At 38.9% G+C, this 16,577-nt stretch overlaps 1 protein-coding gene across 2 annotated transcripts in view; it reads right to left on the bottom strand.

Moving 5' to 3' along the window:
* Window positions 1-14,452, bottom strand: part of LOC140271454 (DENN domain-containing protein 2D-like) — a 33,036-nt gene extending 18,584 nt beyond the window's left edge. The window contains exons 1-4 of one of the 2 annotated variants that reach the window (XM_072366679.1): window positions 14,202-14,452; window positions 8,649-8,715; window positions 8,446-8,532; window positions 7,450-7,512 (exon numbers count right to left, since the gene is read on the bottom strand). In XM_072366679.1, the coding sequence (XP_072222780.1) occupies window positions 7,450-7,512; window positions 8,446-8,532; window positions 8,649-8,715; window positions 14,202-14,399 (415 nt within the window). In that variant the 5' untranslated portion in view covers window positions 14,400-14,452. Of the gene's footprint in view, window positions 1-3,036; window positions 3,212-7,449; window positions 7,513-8,445; window positions 8,533-8,648; window positions 8,716-14,201 lie in introns of those variants that run through there. The other variant, XM_072366680.1, reaches the window with a different exon arrangement.
* Between the last annotated feature and the right edge of the window lie 2,125 nt (window positions 14,453-16,577).

A 16,577-nucleotide genomic window follows, 5' to 3' on the forward strand; every position in this document is an offset into this window, starting at 1 on the left:
TGTTTCTTCTATGATGTGGGAGATAGCTGAGAGGAAACGAAACAGCCTGAGGTGACTCAGCAGCAGTCACAAGTATTTATCGGCTCTGACTCCAGTCAGCATTGATGTCACTCTGACTTACTGCTCCAACTGAGACAAGAAGGCAGTGAAATTAGAGCAAAACTGTGTTCATCTCTGATCTTCTCACACCAGTTATGTTCTGAGTCATAGCAAAAAATCCTGAAACAGATTTTGTGTTAAGCAGAGGCAGACTTCCTTGTTTGCAGGCTGATCTAAACCACGGAGCACTGATGCTACCACAGCTGACAATAAAAGACAGCAGCGGTCATGATAAAAATAGAAAAGTGATTTAGAGCAAACAAAAAAAAAATTCCGCAAAGGTAGTGTTCTATTAAAAAGAACCAAGACTCTTTTGAAGTAGTTCTAAAGCAGACTTCCTGGTTTTATGGCGCTTCAAGGGTCAGGGTGGGAGTGCAGGGACTTTATCTAATCTACCCAGAACCAGTAACCACAGTGTAAATGCAACAGGCCCAAGATTAAAACAATTCTTTAGCTCCTGGAAAAAAAAAACCCTGAGTTGTTAGGTTATGGGTTCTGTTGGTCAGAACGCAGATTTGGTCTTAAGCAATTTTTCTGATCAAAAAATGGCTAAAATCCAGCTTTGAGAGCAATGACTACAGCAGTCACAGGTATTAATCGGCTCCACCTCCAATCAGCATTGATGGGAACACAACACCAGGGTGCTCACCTTAACTTTCGATAAAGACGCTGCACTCAGGGCTTCGAGAGTGGACATGGCTCACTTTTCCTTCACAGAAACACATGTTTACCGACTATAACATCTCACATTGAAGCTCTGAGAAGAACGGCAACAACTAGCAAGACAAAAAGAGATATGATTATTCTATTTTACAGTCTGTAATTGAGGACTCCTTCCCAAGGTTTAAGTGAAGATAATAAACTGGTGTAACTAACTCAGAAAGTGGTGATTATCAAAAACTGGTGTCCAACACAGGCTCTGGGATGCAGCATAATCCCATTCATTCATGTTATTATAGCTTACAAACTTGTCCTGGTAGTTACTGGATGTAACTTTTAGTCCTCAGATGCTACAACTATCAAACGAGGAAGGATTTACTCGACTTGTTTAGTCTAAAACTCCTTTTTCAGTTATTTCAAGAGGAAAAACAAAACACATCCATTCACCTTTACTGTCTCAGTAGTAACAAACAACTGTATGTTTCTCCTATGACCTTGGAAATAAGTAAAACATGAATTAGCTCACAGAGTGCAAACATAAGCTGAGCATGTTGGTGGAACAATATGTGGTAGTTTGATTTGAGCTGTTGGTGAAGCAAAGTTCATCATACAGGAACTATAGCTCTAATTCCATGTCAGTCACATTAAAGCAAATATTTTCCCCACAAACTGCATTTTTGCTGGTTTGTGGTTATCACTGCAAAGTTTAGCTTGCTGTCAGGCTGTCACATTTATCACGCACTCAGATACTGGAAGTTTATGTTAAAAAGCTGAGTGAGCCTGAGTAGAAGTGAGAGTGACCTGGAGAAGTTACAGCTGCAGCATGAAAAAAAAAATGAAAAAAAAGAAAGAGGAATCCCACTGGATGTTGTCCAGGTTTCACTTTCTGCCTGGCTAATCTCCCTGGTCCTTGACAACAGCCTTTTACTGAGTCTATACAACACCACTCCTGGCAGGACAAGGTGTTTGTGCTGGGTCAATAGCAAAAGAAATGCTTCCCCACCCAGTATCTTTCAGTTGCGCAACTTTACCCTCAACTAAAAACAGGAAAAAATAGAAAACTTACAACAAAAACCTTTTCTTGGTTCGGATTTTAGGTGACATTGCTGTCTTTCACACCACAGCAGAATTCTGTTGAACCATCATGCAGCTGCAGGCTTGTGCTACTGCTTTCAGCTTTGATGCATGTGGGTGTAAATAACAGTCCCCGAGTAGCAGCTTCAGGCCCTGAGGCTTCTGAACAAGTTACAACAATATGCTGTCAGTTGTCTAATCAGAGCAAGAAGTCAGCACTGCTTTATGAAAGCTGTTTGAATCCAGTCCTACAACCTGTAGCTTGGATTTCAATTCCAAACCTCCCTAAAAATCTGTTTAATAATGTGTGCAGGTCTAAAAAAAACCTTTTATGATCACATTTTCTGCATCAACAGCCACATGCCAGACTTTATGTGTAGCTCTAAAAAGCATTTACTTTTTGTTTGCTGTGGAAAAGAGTTCCTAAAAACACCAATCATTGCTAAAACTTTAAAACTGGAGCATTGTTTCACGATTAAATCCATTCAACAGCAAACAAATAATGGATTTGTGAGATAAATCAGCGAGTTGTCGGTAGCAGGTGTTCAAGGCGAGTTTAGTTACAGTGTGAAAGTGTAGCAAAACACAATGTCCGCCTGCCATAAAATTAAAAATAAGCAAACTTCAAATCAAAACAATGGAAAGGTGTAAGGCATAAACCTCGCAGTGATACAAGAGAAATCAAAATAGACTAAATTCGGTTGTCTAAAAAAGTCACAAAACACTCATGTCCGGATATAAAAGGGAGAACCTGCTGAACCTCCAGGTAAATAAACACAGCACCTCCCGACAGGTACACCACTATGGAGGTTTAAACTAAACACGGGTCCTGTTCACGTAAAGTCGGACATTTATCCATCGGTTTTCTATACCCGCTTCAGTATATCCCATTCAGGGTCGGGTTGCTGGAGTTTATCCAAGCTGCCATCATAGGTACAACCTGAACGGGTGCCATGTAAACGCACTCACTCCTGGGCACAATTTAGAGTCACCAATTAACCTAACATGCATGTTTTTGGGCGGTGGGAGAAAGCCGGAGAAGCCAGTGATGACATTCAAACTCCACACAGAAAGAAAGTCCGAACTAGGAACCCTCTTGCTGTGAGGCGACAGTGCTAAAAACCGAACCACCGTGCGCCCCGTGCAGTCGGACAGTTAAGGTAAATGACAGAAAACAAAGTCGGCAGCCTCGGCGGGACTCACTCCATCTGCTCCTCCAGTTCGTCAGTCCGCCTTTTTTCCTTCTCCTCGTTACCGCCTCACTCATTTCTGCTAAACTCCTACGACACAGTGAGACTCTCTCAGCGGCACTTCATCGTTTCCATCCCGATGACAGAAAACCAGACTCCGCGAGTTAAAACTGTTCCGCCGATCTAGAGTTCGTGCTGCGTTTACGGGGTCTGCGTAAAAACAACTCTCAAAGTGTTCACAGCGGTTAACACACATTTGATCACTTTAGTTTCTATCGACTGCCTTGGTAATCTGTTTTGATGCGAAAAGCTGGTCATCCACACATTAAAGAAGAAACAACCAGAGGGGAAAACCTACCTAAAAAGAAATAAAATTATTTTTAAAAAAAAGATGCTTGAGTTTGTGATCTATAGGTATGGAAGTCCATTTCTGCCACTGTGAAAAAAAGATCCTCTAACTCAAAATTTTTACTTTGAATGTCAAAATTCTGATTTTGGTCCAGATTTAACCATTTAATTTAACCGTTTAATTGACATGGGGTGTTTGTATGTAGTGATTTTTCTTTTCGATTTGGTCAAATGTAATTATCTATTACTAAGAAGCTACTGCTACCTACAGTACGGAAGCCAAGAGAGGCTCGAAAATATTCTTCTTTGTTTTAAGTAATACCAGAGAAGTTTGTGAACCTTAACACCATGTGCTTCTGACTCATTTTGAAGTACAGTGACTTTTCTTATGCACATTCCCAGGCTTGAAACGGCCTTGAGATTCCTGGGAGCTAAGATACCGCAATTCACAACTTTGGTTTCCAGCCTCGCACCAAATTGTTTTGCTTAACAGTCACTTGACATTTTTCAGTCTCTAGATAGCCACTTCCACATGGCAATAAATTAATGTGTACGACTGTACATTTGTGGGGTTCACATGGAGATTTGTTTATATGATGTTGGTGTTACATCCCCTAATGTAGGGGGAGCCCAAGAGCAAACATTCAGTCAAATTTTCTCATGTTGCTTTTGTTGTCGTTATCCTGTGATTACAAGTTAATTATATCATCGTCTTAAGAAAACAAAGCTCATTCTTTATGTGATGATAGGTATATCAGGGTATATCGCAGGATAATTAGGCTTGGTTTTTTTAAGGTAATTGGTTAATGTGTTTTGTTAGTTTGTGATCTTGAGAAACCAAATTTTGTTTTCTCAAGATAACGATTTTCATTATCGAGAAAACAAAAAGGCTGATTTCTTGAGGAAACTAGATAAATTATTACACATCAACAAGCGTTCTTAGCTTGAGATAACAAAATAACAAAGTCAGGATCTAGAGAATAAAGCCATTGAAATAAATACGCAAGGCCGCTCTCGGCTTCCGTTCTAATGAAATCTCGACCACACACCAACATATGCATCTTACAGTCTAACTTTAGAGAATGTGAGGATATAACATGATATGTTTTATGTTGGGATGGTAGCGCCATCTACTGAGGAATGCTCTCCCATTACCCATTTATTTAAAGACCGTTACTGCCTGGATACACTTAGTTTTGTTTGGCTACCAATGGTCAAATGTAGAAGAGAAGAGAAAAGATGGAGAAAGAAAAAAATAAAGAAGAGACGGACCCAACTGGGAGTAATCAGATTTCTTTTGGTTAATTTATTAAAGTAAATAATTATTAAGTTCATAAGACTAACAGTTTGATATTTTCAAGAATATTGGTGAACGCAAACAATACTTCATCATCCTTTAGGGGTTTCCAACTCAGTACAGACAGCAATTTCCTCCTATTACTGATTCTCATGATAAAACAGTGTCCAAGTGTGATGAATGTGTAGTAAGACACTTAATTTTAAAATGAATTCCAAATTAACGTTGGTGAGGAGGCAGAACCAAGTCGGCTAACAGAATGATTGATCAATCAGATGAGGCTACTATCATGCCTCTACCAAACTGTGATTCGCAAAGTTTATGCCTTAAGCCACTGATGTCCAAATCTGGTCCTTGAGGGCCGCTATCCTGCAGCTTTTAGATGTTTCCCAGCTTCAACAAACCCGATGCAGATGAAATGGATTTCTTCAAAAGATTGTCAAGTTCTGCAGAAGCCTGCTAATGATGCATTGATCCCTGCCATAAGCCTTGGCTGCATTAGTGGGTTAAATGCAGTCACGGAGGATGGAGATTTTAATGAAAACTGTTTTACAAAACTACGGCTACAGAAGCAGCTTTAAATTAAGTCGAACTGCAGGGCTCAGTTGGACGTGGGCAGATCGGTCGTCCAACCATAGACCACAGCCAGACATTCTTGAAATTCTTCGTAATTTTACGTTGAAAAAACTGCAAGCTGAACTCTTCTTCATCTTAACTCAACTATGCTCTTTTAATATCCAGCCTGTAACTGGCTCAGTGACGTCTTTGTTATGTTCCAGCAGGTGTTTTGTTAGCATTTCACAACTTTTACAGTCTGTCGTTCAGGGTTTGTACAGCCGCTCCATTTTCATCAGTGTTGTATACGGACAACATACGGTCATAACGACATAAAAAAGCTCATTAGAGACTGTCTTTGCTATAACACTGAAGCAACAAGCAGGGGATGACTCAGACTCTTTGAGTAAGCACAGTCCAGAAAACCTACCATCTTCCTCGGAAAGTACCTCCTATTATTCCTAAACTTTTAGGTTGCAAATCTGTGTTTACCCTGTCAACTTGTGAGCAGAAACACATGGCTGGCCTGCATCAGTTTCATGTGTAACTACCCCACAAGTGCAAACATGAGTTATAGGAAAGTTATTGTGGAGCATATCTGTTGGTTATGATGAAAGTTAAGCAACATGAAAGTGAAATGAATATATACCGAATACTCTCTCTGTTTACAGCTTCCTGTCTGTCTGACGCAAACAAAGGAGGCAGCAAAAGGAGACAGCACGTTTATCGAGTTAAGTTGAATTGTGATGGCAACAGGACATGTTGTGGTAAGAAAACTCTTGCTTCATGCATTATATGTCACCTGATTTGCTGTCTTACTTTAACAGAATAATGGTTTTCTTTTTCATTGTTGTGGGTATAGTGATCCAAGTCTGAATAAAGCATAAATGTCTAAAAGAAAAAGTGCTCTTAAAATCAGAAACATCTTGCTCAAAGTGATGCAGAAAACCAGTCCACATTTTTGGGCGACTGCATGGTATCATCTTGCCAAATTACTTTGGTCCAGAACCTTTATCTCCTAATTCCCCAAATTGTGATTTTTGCCTCTTATTGATGCGATTCTGCCGTCCTATTTTTTTACCAGCTGAAGACACTTTGTCATCTAAACTGATGCAGATGTCTTTGATTGTTGGTTTGGGTGTCAGAACTTTTCACTCATCAGTAATTGATAAAGTTCTTGACTTGTTTCCAACACTCTTTCAAAGAAACTGAGATGTAATCTTTTTTTTTAAAAGAATAAAATAATCTACATCCTCTTTACAAGCACAGTGTATTTCATCCTCTCTTCATCCTGCGTCTGTTTGGCACAGTTCTGAAAATGCTCAGTAAAAAGACTGGGAATAGTTCATACAGCCTATATATCTGTATTCATATAACAAATTAAGTTGCTTACTTATTTTCAAATAAAATATCTAAGACTGTGTTTATAACCCTGGATCCCAAAAGTCTGCTGTTTTGTCAGAAACTACGTATATCCATTGAAATGTTTCAGTCGGGTTGCTCACCTCTGGAGTAGTGTGACAGTGACCAGTATTCATCACTCTGACACTTAAGACCTGCTTTGGATTCTGTGTCCCACAGATGATTAAGTGTAGGCTACCAGAACAGCTGAGATTCTGTCTTTAGTTCCTTCCTAAGTAAAATGACCTGGAAATGGCAGCCATGATAAGAGCTGGTGGAACTCCCCAACTGCTTAGGAAAGGAGAGTTAGCGCTTCCTTTATTATTTCACTTAGCCTTGGAAACACTGGTCCATCCTTTATGAATGGTAAGGAAATAATTCCCTCCAACAGTTCATTGTGGCTGCAACATTCCAAGTGATGCTTGGTTATTTTCACACAGTCGTACTAAGTACTAACTCACTTTAGTGGCTTTTTCAGTTGCCAGTCTTAACATTGAAGCAATATATGAATATTTGAAGCAACTTAATGTGCTTTTTGGGGAATATCTTTTAACAGCTGTAATTTACCTTCTGCAGACACTCATCACAGCTTAATGTGAGCGTGGTTGCCTTCTAAATCCTTGTGAATTTCTTCTGCTATCCTTCATGTTCCAATGAGAACAAGAGAAAGTGCTCAGAAAATCCCATCAGGAAGTAATGTGCTGACTTTTCCACTGGAATTAAGGTGAGCTTTCAGCTCTTGTTAAACGTTGATGAAGAAAAGAAATCCTTCCCCGTGATTCAAGTCACTTCTGGAGTGTGTGCTTGTGTTACTTTCACACATACCTAATTTCTTCAACTGTTCTCGAACACGGCGTAGCTCTGCAGCGGCGTCTTCAACTGGGACTGCTTTAAAAATGAAAAAATATCAGGCTTACCTTATATACTGTTTCCAGTTGTTCTTTTTCAATGTGAAACTCATAATAAACTGCTTTTTCACTAGTTCATGTCTGGAAGTTATAGCTTACTTTACGGCCCTTACAACATTTTTAGACCCTCTCATTTTTTTTAGCATTGCTATTTTTCCAAGATGTCTTCTTAAAGGTATATTGAGGCTAAGGCTTCGTTTATACTCGCCATTCTCACCCTCGCACATGGCATCGTGTGGTGTCGTTTGCAAAAAAGTCTTTAAAAGGACCGCCGGTCGTGATAGAAAAGTGTGACGGCAATACAGCGCCATAACCTTTTTATACTGGCACTATAGGAGTGCCGTATTCACTGGAGTTCTCTTCCAGAACAGTAGGCGTTGCTGCTAAAACAATGAAAGAGCTTCAGAAGAAGTCGTGCAGGACGGTAAAAAAGTCTGTTCCACTTTAAGCCTTCTGTTATGGAACATTTACTCTGGTTTTACCTTCTCTGGTTTTGATGAGGAGTCGTGGACAGATTTGCTTGTACACTCTTCACTGCAGATCTTCCTGGTTTCCAAATACAAAAATCAAAAATCTTTTGTGATGTCAGTTTTTGAACAGGACTCCTATTTTGCCTGGTGTGTGGGCGAGAACGGCAAGTATAAAGTATTAGGCTTGAAGGAACAAAAAATTAATATAGAAAGGCACTATTATCCAGATCTACCATACTTTTTTTTTTTTTAACAGGTTCTGCCTTTGCCTAAACTTAGACAAACAAATGATATTAAACACCACCTCTGCTTGGCAAAGGAACAAAGGATACTCAGATGGTTAACATTCTTATCTGCTGAAGGACCCACAATGTGAGCAGAGACTTGTATGAAAAATTGTTCAACTCTTGGTCTTATCCTACAAAATTGAGTGTCTTGTTTACCACTTCTTTGTGATTCTCGGGTCGATGAAAAAGACCGCAAAAGTCTTCTCTGTGCAAATCCATCGTCTTCCTCGCTGTTGTGCCTTTCTGTGGAAGATTCACATCCAGATAATAAAAGTGGTGTTACTGAGCTGAACAGACAGAGACTTTATTTAAATCAAAAAATGAGCATCTCTGTGACTTCGTATGATCCACTTTCTTACTTTTAATGCGAAGAGATGAGAATGTGAAACTCCTCCGTGTATTTGGAGACAGCTGGTCCTCCATACCCTGAATGAAAAGGGCATACAGATAGTTCAATAGAATGATGATTGAAGAAGAAAATCAATTAGTGGGCAAGAAAGAGTAGAGCAGTTATAATTAGGTGCCAGTTCAAAACCTCAACTTGCAATGTGAATTATATCAACTAGGTTGATTATTTTTAATTCTTTCCCCAGTGCCATTTAATAAGAGTCAGACGTTAAATAAGTGTAACGCCACCTGAGGTTAGATAAACATTTGGTGGCGTCTAATAAAGCTCTATAGTTTTTCTCCAGTGAGGAAATAAGAGCCAACTTTACTAAACAGGAACTTTCTTGGCTTTGATTTGCTTGATTGTAAGGAGGATGTGTGGTGGTTGTCATCCACGAACCCTGCTTTTAGACCAGGAATCTACTATTTAATCACACGTTCACATAAGCAACTTGTTCCGTCATGGGGGTAATCGTTCACTTACTTGCCGTGTACTACGCCTGTTACCGGAGGATACCACCGGGGGCGCAATGGATGATTCGGTTTCTCCAACATTTTGGAGACTTTTCTAAAATGATACTGTCATCAAACTGGCTATTTTCACAAACATATTTGTCATTGTGAAGTGGCAAAGACACACTGTAAAGATTAGGTAATTGCGGACTACCTCTACAAGCTTCTTTTCAAAACTTTCCTCCACTTTTACCGCTGCCAAATTCCGGTTGAGTTTGGCCCTATGCTGCCCCTACAGGTCACCTACATATTGCAGCTTTCAAACACAGGCTTAATCTTTGAGGACGTGTATAGACAAGGACGTCAAGGACGTCCATTAACTGTCAAGTCAACCTACATAGAAATAAAAAAAAAGATTTTTAAAAAGCTTTCACATATGTAGCCATTTCATGATTCCTAAGCCCAAATCGTGGTACCAACACGTTTTCTTGTGAGACTTTGCTAGAGGACAATGTCTTTATCCACCTTTTTTGATAAAAACAGGAGTCAGTGCTCACCCAGGTGATTCTGACTCATTCTTTAGTCCTGCTGCTCCATGACCTACTTTCCTCTGTTTACTCTTCCTACACTGAATAGTAGAGAATGAATTGGATTAAACATGGATCCAATTTTACAGGATAACTGAAGACTTTGAAAGAGATATTTGCATCACATCGGGTTAAATTTATCTTCTTTGAGCAGTAAAGGTGCCAGATTGCCTGAATTTATGATGTGTGTAATGATGGTATGCATAGACTGGGATGATCCTGTACTGCTGATATGTTTTATTAATCTAAATTGGCAAGTCTCCAAAAACAACAATATAGCTCACCAAGCTTTAATCTCTTGTACAAAACATATTCCCATTTTTATGATAGTTACTTTGAAGTTGATAGCGCTGTTCGGTGAAACAATATCTTGGCCTGAGTCTGTTATTTTATCTAGTCCAAGGAATGACTGCTATTGCCTGTAGTTTATTGCAGGAGCTTCAATACTTTTCTGAGATAAAGAACCATGTTTGAATAGTCAGCTGGAGGCTCATACTGCACATATTGTGTATGAGCATTATTGGTTCTGGATGGGAAGACACTGACCTATTTATAGCAGAACAAAATGACAGGACATGTTGCCCCATGGGAAACTTTTCTGCAATATAAACCACCAGTGTGCAAGTGGAATGCATCAAGGCAGGGTTAGTGGAACAAAGCAAACAGTAAAGTATCTACAATATTGGTTTGTTATAGTCAAACATGACATGTTTTTCTGCCATTATTCTGTGTTTCACTTTTAAAAGTCATAAGATATGTTGCGTCGTCAGTCATTGATCATATTTGGGAAAAACATTTCTGGTACAGGAAGTGATGAGTTCTATGTTACTCGTTTGTTTTGAATACATCACACAACAGCCGGGTGATGAGCAAAGGCAGTGACTGATAACATTTAAAGGTTAAAGGCTCCCTGAGCAGAAATACCAAGAGAGAGGAAGGCAAAGTAAAGAATATGATTTTGTACAAATCCCAAAAACAGAGCTACTTCTTAAGCTCTGATAACATGCATCCATCGAAACTTTGTAAGGGCCAACTGACAAAGCTGATAGATCTGAAAACTGGAAATCTGCTGCCAGACTGCCCTTGAAACTGTGATTAAAACAGCTTTTGGACAAGTAAAGATGGTTCTCCGGGTTGTTTTAGGAAAGCATTGATGATGGATTGGCGATACAGAAGGAAGAAAATGGGACAATCTTTTTAGTTGCACTCCATTAGGACTCCGAAGTTGGAATTTCAGAGTTCCCAGTGTGAAAAATCAACTGGGTTGCCTCCTTATGAGTCAGATTTTAAACTGAGAGTTGAGGAACCTCATCATGGGATAACCCTAACCCTAGTTTGTTTGGTCAGTTACTGCAAACTGTAGCAGATTCTACTAGTTTTCTGACTTCCAACACAGTCAACTCAGTTGTGACATCAGTCTGAGTTCCAAATTAAACACACCATTACTATAACATCACAACTAACAGACTTCTCTCACGCTTCTTAGAGGTATCACATTGTCATTTAAGCAGTTCACATACACAGGTTTAGGCTACACAGGTTTAAGTTATACAGGTGTTTTAGAGGTAGACTTAACTTTGGTCAATGTGAGTCATAGGATTTTTATCTTTATGGATCTTCATCTTATTCTTACATAGAAAGAAAATAAGTGCATTTCTAAAATGTTGTGCTGTCCCTTTAAAGCAACCACAGAGTCATTGGCTCCGTGCATTAAAGTACAAAAACTTAGCGAAGTGCATTATGTCTGCCACTAACTGCACTATTGTGTAGTGAGAATAATGGACTTTGATTCCATAAAACTTTAAATGTTCGTCTTAGCTTTGAATGAAAACAAGTCTGCACACATTGTCTTTCCACTGCTTATCATTCACTTCTAAGAACAAAGGGATTCCCGAGGCCACACTTGACCACACCTGTAAGTACGTAACACATGATATGGTTTATACACCATGGGAAAACTCCAGTGTCTCTTTCAAGCTTCAGTAAGGTAAGCCCACAGCTTTCTCCATCAAACTCCCTCATTATAAATGTTCTTTATTTTAATTCTGATTATTAAAGCTTTGAGCTGCATTCATGATATAGAAATAACAAAAAAAAAGACAAGACACGAAAGTAAGGGCCCGGTTGAAAGTAAAAAAGCTATTTTCCTTGATGTCTATGGAAAGTCATGGGGTCAAAGAAAGATGGTAAGAAAAATTCTTAAAGACTTAGGAACAGACGATCACACTACAACGAGAATCCAAACCTGGGGAACCAAGGCGGTCTATCATTTCTGTCACACTGCATAAAAGAAGAAACACATGGGAGGAGTAATAGGCACCAATTTCCCCTTAAAAAATATTAAAATTTTGACATATCAGAGTGTAATGACTGCTATAATGGTAATTTGTCAGCATACAAAACCATGCAATTTATTTAGCTACATATATGCCAGAGTTGGAAACCCAGCTATTATTGGCAGTGGGGCAAAGAGAGTCAAACAATGCAGGGTAAAGTGAGCTGAGCCGGTGTTTGGACCAACTGCAAGGAAGGGGCAATAATTTCACTGCAACCTGCATGGAAAATCATTGGCATCAGCTGTTGCTTTGTTTGCAAGTTCCCCAAAGTGAAAGGGGTGGGGTTGCATTCAACATAGACCATATGATGCCATAGGCAGCAGTTTTAGTTTCAGTGACATTTATTCGGTTGTTCTCCTTCAGTATTTGTGTGGTTTTACTTAACAAGCTCTCTGTTTTGGGGAAGTAAACAACTTGTTTATTTCATTCTTGTTCTACAAATAGTAATTTCTTTACTTAAATAGGCAAGTCTACTTGAACATTTCTCAGATTTAATTTAGATTCAGCTTAATGGTCGGTTTATCCCCAGACAGTGCAACTAAAAACACACCCTAAAATTTAGTTTGAGACTTTAATTCCACTTCCCTCTCGTTTACTCTCATCTTACAGAGAGAATACCTGAAAGATGGCTCAACTTATCCCACTCCTCTCTACATTTACAGATAATATACTAAATTAATTGTATACAAATTCAATAGAAAGTACAGAGAATGTAAAACTAAGCTACTTTGATTCAGAACAACCAACCCAGCCCACACTTGTTCCTTAAGGGACACCAAAGTCCCACTCACTGAGATTTAAACACAGAAACGCACACAAAAAACAGAGTTAAAATAATTAAATAATTAATTAATTTGAAAAAATAATTAATAATTAAAATAACTGAAAACTGGCTGGAGGTTTGTTGGATTTCTACTGCAGAAGTACCCAATGCCTTGCTAAAAAACAGGTAGAATTTAACCAATTGTCCGGAAGACCAACGACTGCAACGTGAAGAGAAATTCAGTTGAAGTAGCTGCTAAAAATGCCTTGAGAGAAGGACACGAAAATAGCATACGAGTTAAGTTACAAGAAGAAGATTTATATTTAGAAGAATATTTAATATTTAATTTAATATTGGTGGACATATGAAAGGACATAATCCCGTACACATTTTTGATAATAAACTCCAGTCGTAAAATCTACTTGAACAAAACGTGACCCTTTTCTAGTCTTAAAAATCTTGTTTTCTTATTAAAAAAATTACCAAAAAAAGCAGATTCATCCATGAAGTCAGTCACTTTATGCCTGACAAAGGGTAAGAAGTACCTATACCTTTTCCTAATTTAGATTTCTTGCATCTGTAAATATGCTAAATATCCCAGCTGTTTGCTGCCCCCTGCTGTTGTAAAGATGGAAATGCAAGCCAGGGTGTTTCTCTGCTTGTTTCATTCATTTGCCACCCATGTTTAAAAAAACAAAGAAGATGAAAAACCGGATTTTAGTCATGGATATCATCGTTCACTGTGTAGTTTGTTACAGTACAAGGACATAAACAAAGCTGTGGCAGGTTGAATATAATTATTCAAGCCATGTTGAAGCTCGTTTAAATAATTGTCGAACATTAACAACAGGGGAATAAATAAACCTGTGTTCTAACATTTATTAACATGATATTTAACAGGATTTAGTCAGTCTTACTTTCTGCAGGAAGTTTGCCAAAAGCCAAGTTTCATTATCAGTGGTGGTCAGGTGTGCAAGAAGTTGCAAAAGAAATTTGAAACTGGCACCAATCATCTGTGGCAAAAATTCTAGGTCTTTCGACATGATCGCCCAGATGTCGGAAAACTGAAACCCCCTCTGCTGATAACAGCATGAAAAATAGTGTGTATATGCAATTCTTACCACAGGAAGTAAAAGTTGTCAAGATCAAAGTTCTGTTTTCTGTCTGTCATGTGATAATGGCAGGAAATGTAAGTATCTAAAGGTTTTCCAAATAACGGCGTGGAAATGCTTTGTCATTTCTTTTACAAGGTTTCACAACCAGCGACAGACCAGACTGGAAAATTTCACCATGATCTGATGTTTTTAAGCTTTGTTTAATCATTTGTGAAATGAGTAAAACTGCAGGTTAATCACAGATAAGAGCATAAAATACAAACCGGCTCACCTGTGCATTCGGTGACGTCTTGGCTGTGCAGAGGAGACAAATGTCCTCTTGACTGAGTGCTAATGTTGCGGCTTTTGCATAAGTTTGGTTGAATCTTTTCACCAACAAACATAAGGATAGAATCCACAGAACGTGCAGTGATGTTGAGAGTAATGAAGCACGAAGTGCACATGTATAAGGAAGTGCAGTCGTTGACATGTGTGGTTGACGGACTTCAGTCTGAAGCTGGGATTTCCTCTTTTAGGGTGAAACCGAAGTACAGTTACACAGACTGCACAATATGGGTGTGTATTAAACCTGTCCGTCGGCTTTTGAAACCAGTTAGTCCATAGATTTGTGTCACGATTAGCCCTATTTATTCACTCCAAGAGCCTGAGGCTGTTTCTATTCGCAGTCAAACTGACAGAATTATGAGCTATTATTTCTTCATGCACCAGCCTGAGGTGCTTTTGGACTGCATATCTATTTGGACTGGCAATTCTCCCTTCTTTTTTATATCTGCACACTAGAGAATCTGCAGTTAAGTGAAGTTCATAGAACTGTTTTATGGGGTCTTTTTAGTCTCTATTTCTGAGTAGGACCTGATTAATGCAACCTCTAGCAATTGCATGTGAAGTGGAAAAAGAGGCATCCATGAAGGTGGCAGTGGCAGGACAGAAAGAATGAGGTTTGGTCCTAACCATGATTAGTTTCTACCCCCAACCAAGTAATCTTATTACCGACAGTGAACCAGGAAGTGACTAAAGAGTTTTGGTAAAATTGTCATGTTTTTGACTAAACACTGCAAGAGTTATTAACGTTAGTGCATAATCTAATAAAGGGAAAGTGAAGCTTGGGATTTATCAATTCTATATGTAAGGAGCATTATTAGAACTCTTCATCGACCCATGAGCTGACTGTCATCAGACTTCAGCGTTCCTAGAGAATGCAAACAAAGAAAAAGTCCTTTATTATGCCCCCACCCAGATGTCACCCCTGCTGGTCAGTTCATGAAATAAAAAGGAAACCAGATTCATTGCATTGTGTGACGAGTTATTTCAGTTGGTGGTTTCTTTAGGAATGAGACTGCTGTTCTGGTCTGTGGTCATGAAGAAGGAGCTTAGCAGGAAGGCCAAGCTTTAATTTACTGTTCCATCTTCACTCCAGCCTTCACCTATGGTCATGAGATTTGAATCGTGACTGGAGAAAACTAGGTACAAAAAGCTCACATAGTTTCCTTCAGAGGGTGGTTGGACTCAGCCTTAGAGATCAGGTGAGGCACTCGAAAGTCCACAGGGAGCTCTGAGTAGAGCCTCTGCTCCTCCGTGATTCATCTGGTTAGGATGCCTTCTGGTCTCCTCCCTTTGTAGGTTTTTGGGGCACATCGAGTTTGGAGGAGACTCGGGGGCAAACCCAGAACTCACTTTGTATTCTGTCTGGCCTGGGAACATCTTAGGATGCCCCAGCAGGAGCTGGAAAATGTCACTATGGAGACGGATGTCACGGTTCGGACCCGTTACCTTGCAGGTAGAAACTCGTCCCTTAGTAAGCCGAAAAATGTCATTGTAACCTAGTAGACTCTGATACATGCTCTATTTTACAGTGGGCCAGGATTTGTTCCCAACCCAAACGAAGTTTAATGCCTAAACATCCCACATGTTAAAACTAAGGGGTGTGAACATCACAACCAATTAAGTTTAGGCCGTTTAGGCAAAGTACATGAACATGGAGAGTTATTTGTAGAACAAGAGAGAAGCAACAAAAATGAAAAATGAGTGAATGGACAGGAAATTAATAAGGAATTTTAAAGAGGGATAAATTAAACAACAAATAGACTGTGCATTTGTCATTACAATTGATTTTCACATCAAATTTCTCATATTTCTTTATAAATTATCTAACATATTAAGAAATATACAGGAAAGGTCATAGAGTAATTAAGACATTGTGAAAGCAGTATCTTAAACATTTCCATACATTAAGAATATACTGAAAATTACATTAAAATATTAGACGTAAAAAAAGAAGTTACTACGTTTGTTTTAGAAATTGTCTTCATAGTTCCTTTCTAAAACAAATTTATTTAGAGATTTATTCTTTCTTGTGTGGTGTGGAAATTCATGAAGTTTACGAGTGTGATTGATAAGGAAATTGGAATTCCAGTTTAAAGATTTCAGCAGATCTTAGAGCTAACTCAACTGTGATAAGCTTTGTTAATAAACGTTCTGTGTTGTTGAAAGTGATGCAGCAGGGTGATCGATATGAGCTGGTAGGCAATAATTAAATGAAACTTTGTTCATCTATATTGCACCAATGCACAATTACAGTCATCTCAAGGCACATTAAAGGGAAAACAAACAAGTTCAGAACAAGTCCGATTAGATACAGTCCAGTACC

Source organism: Leuresthes tenuis, unplaced genomic scaffold (genome assembly GCF_036924035.1).
Source record: "Leuresthes tenuis unplaced genomic scaffold, fLeuTen1.0.hap1 SCAF_16, whole genome shotgun sequence".
Lineage (NCBI taxonomy): Eukaryota > Metazoa > Chordata > Actinopteri > Atheriniformes > Atherinopsidae > Leuresthes > Leuresthes tenuis.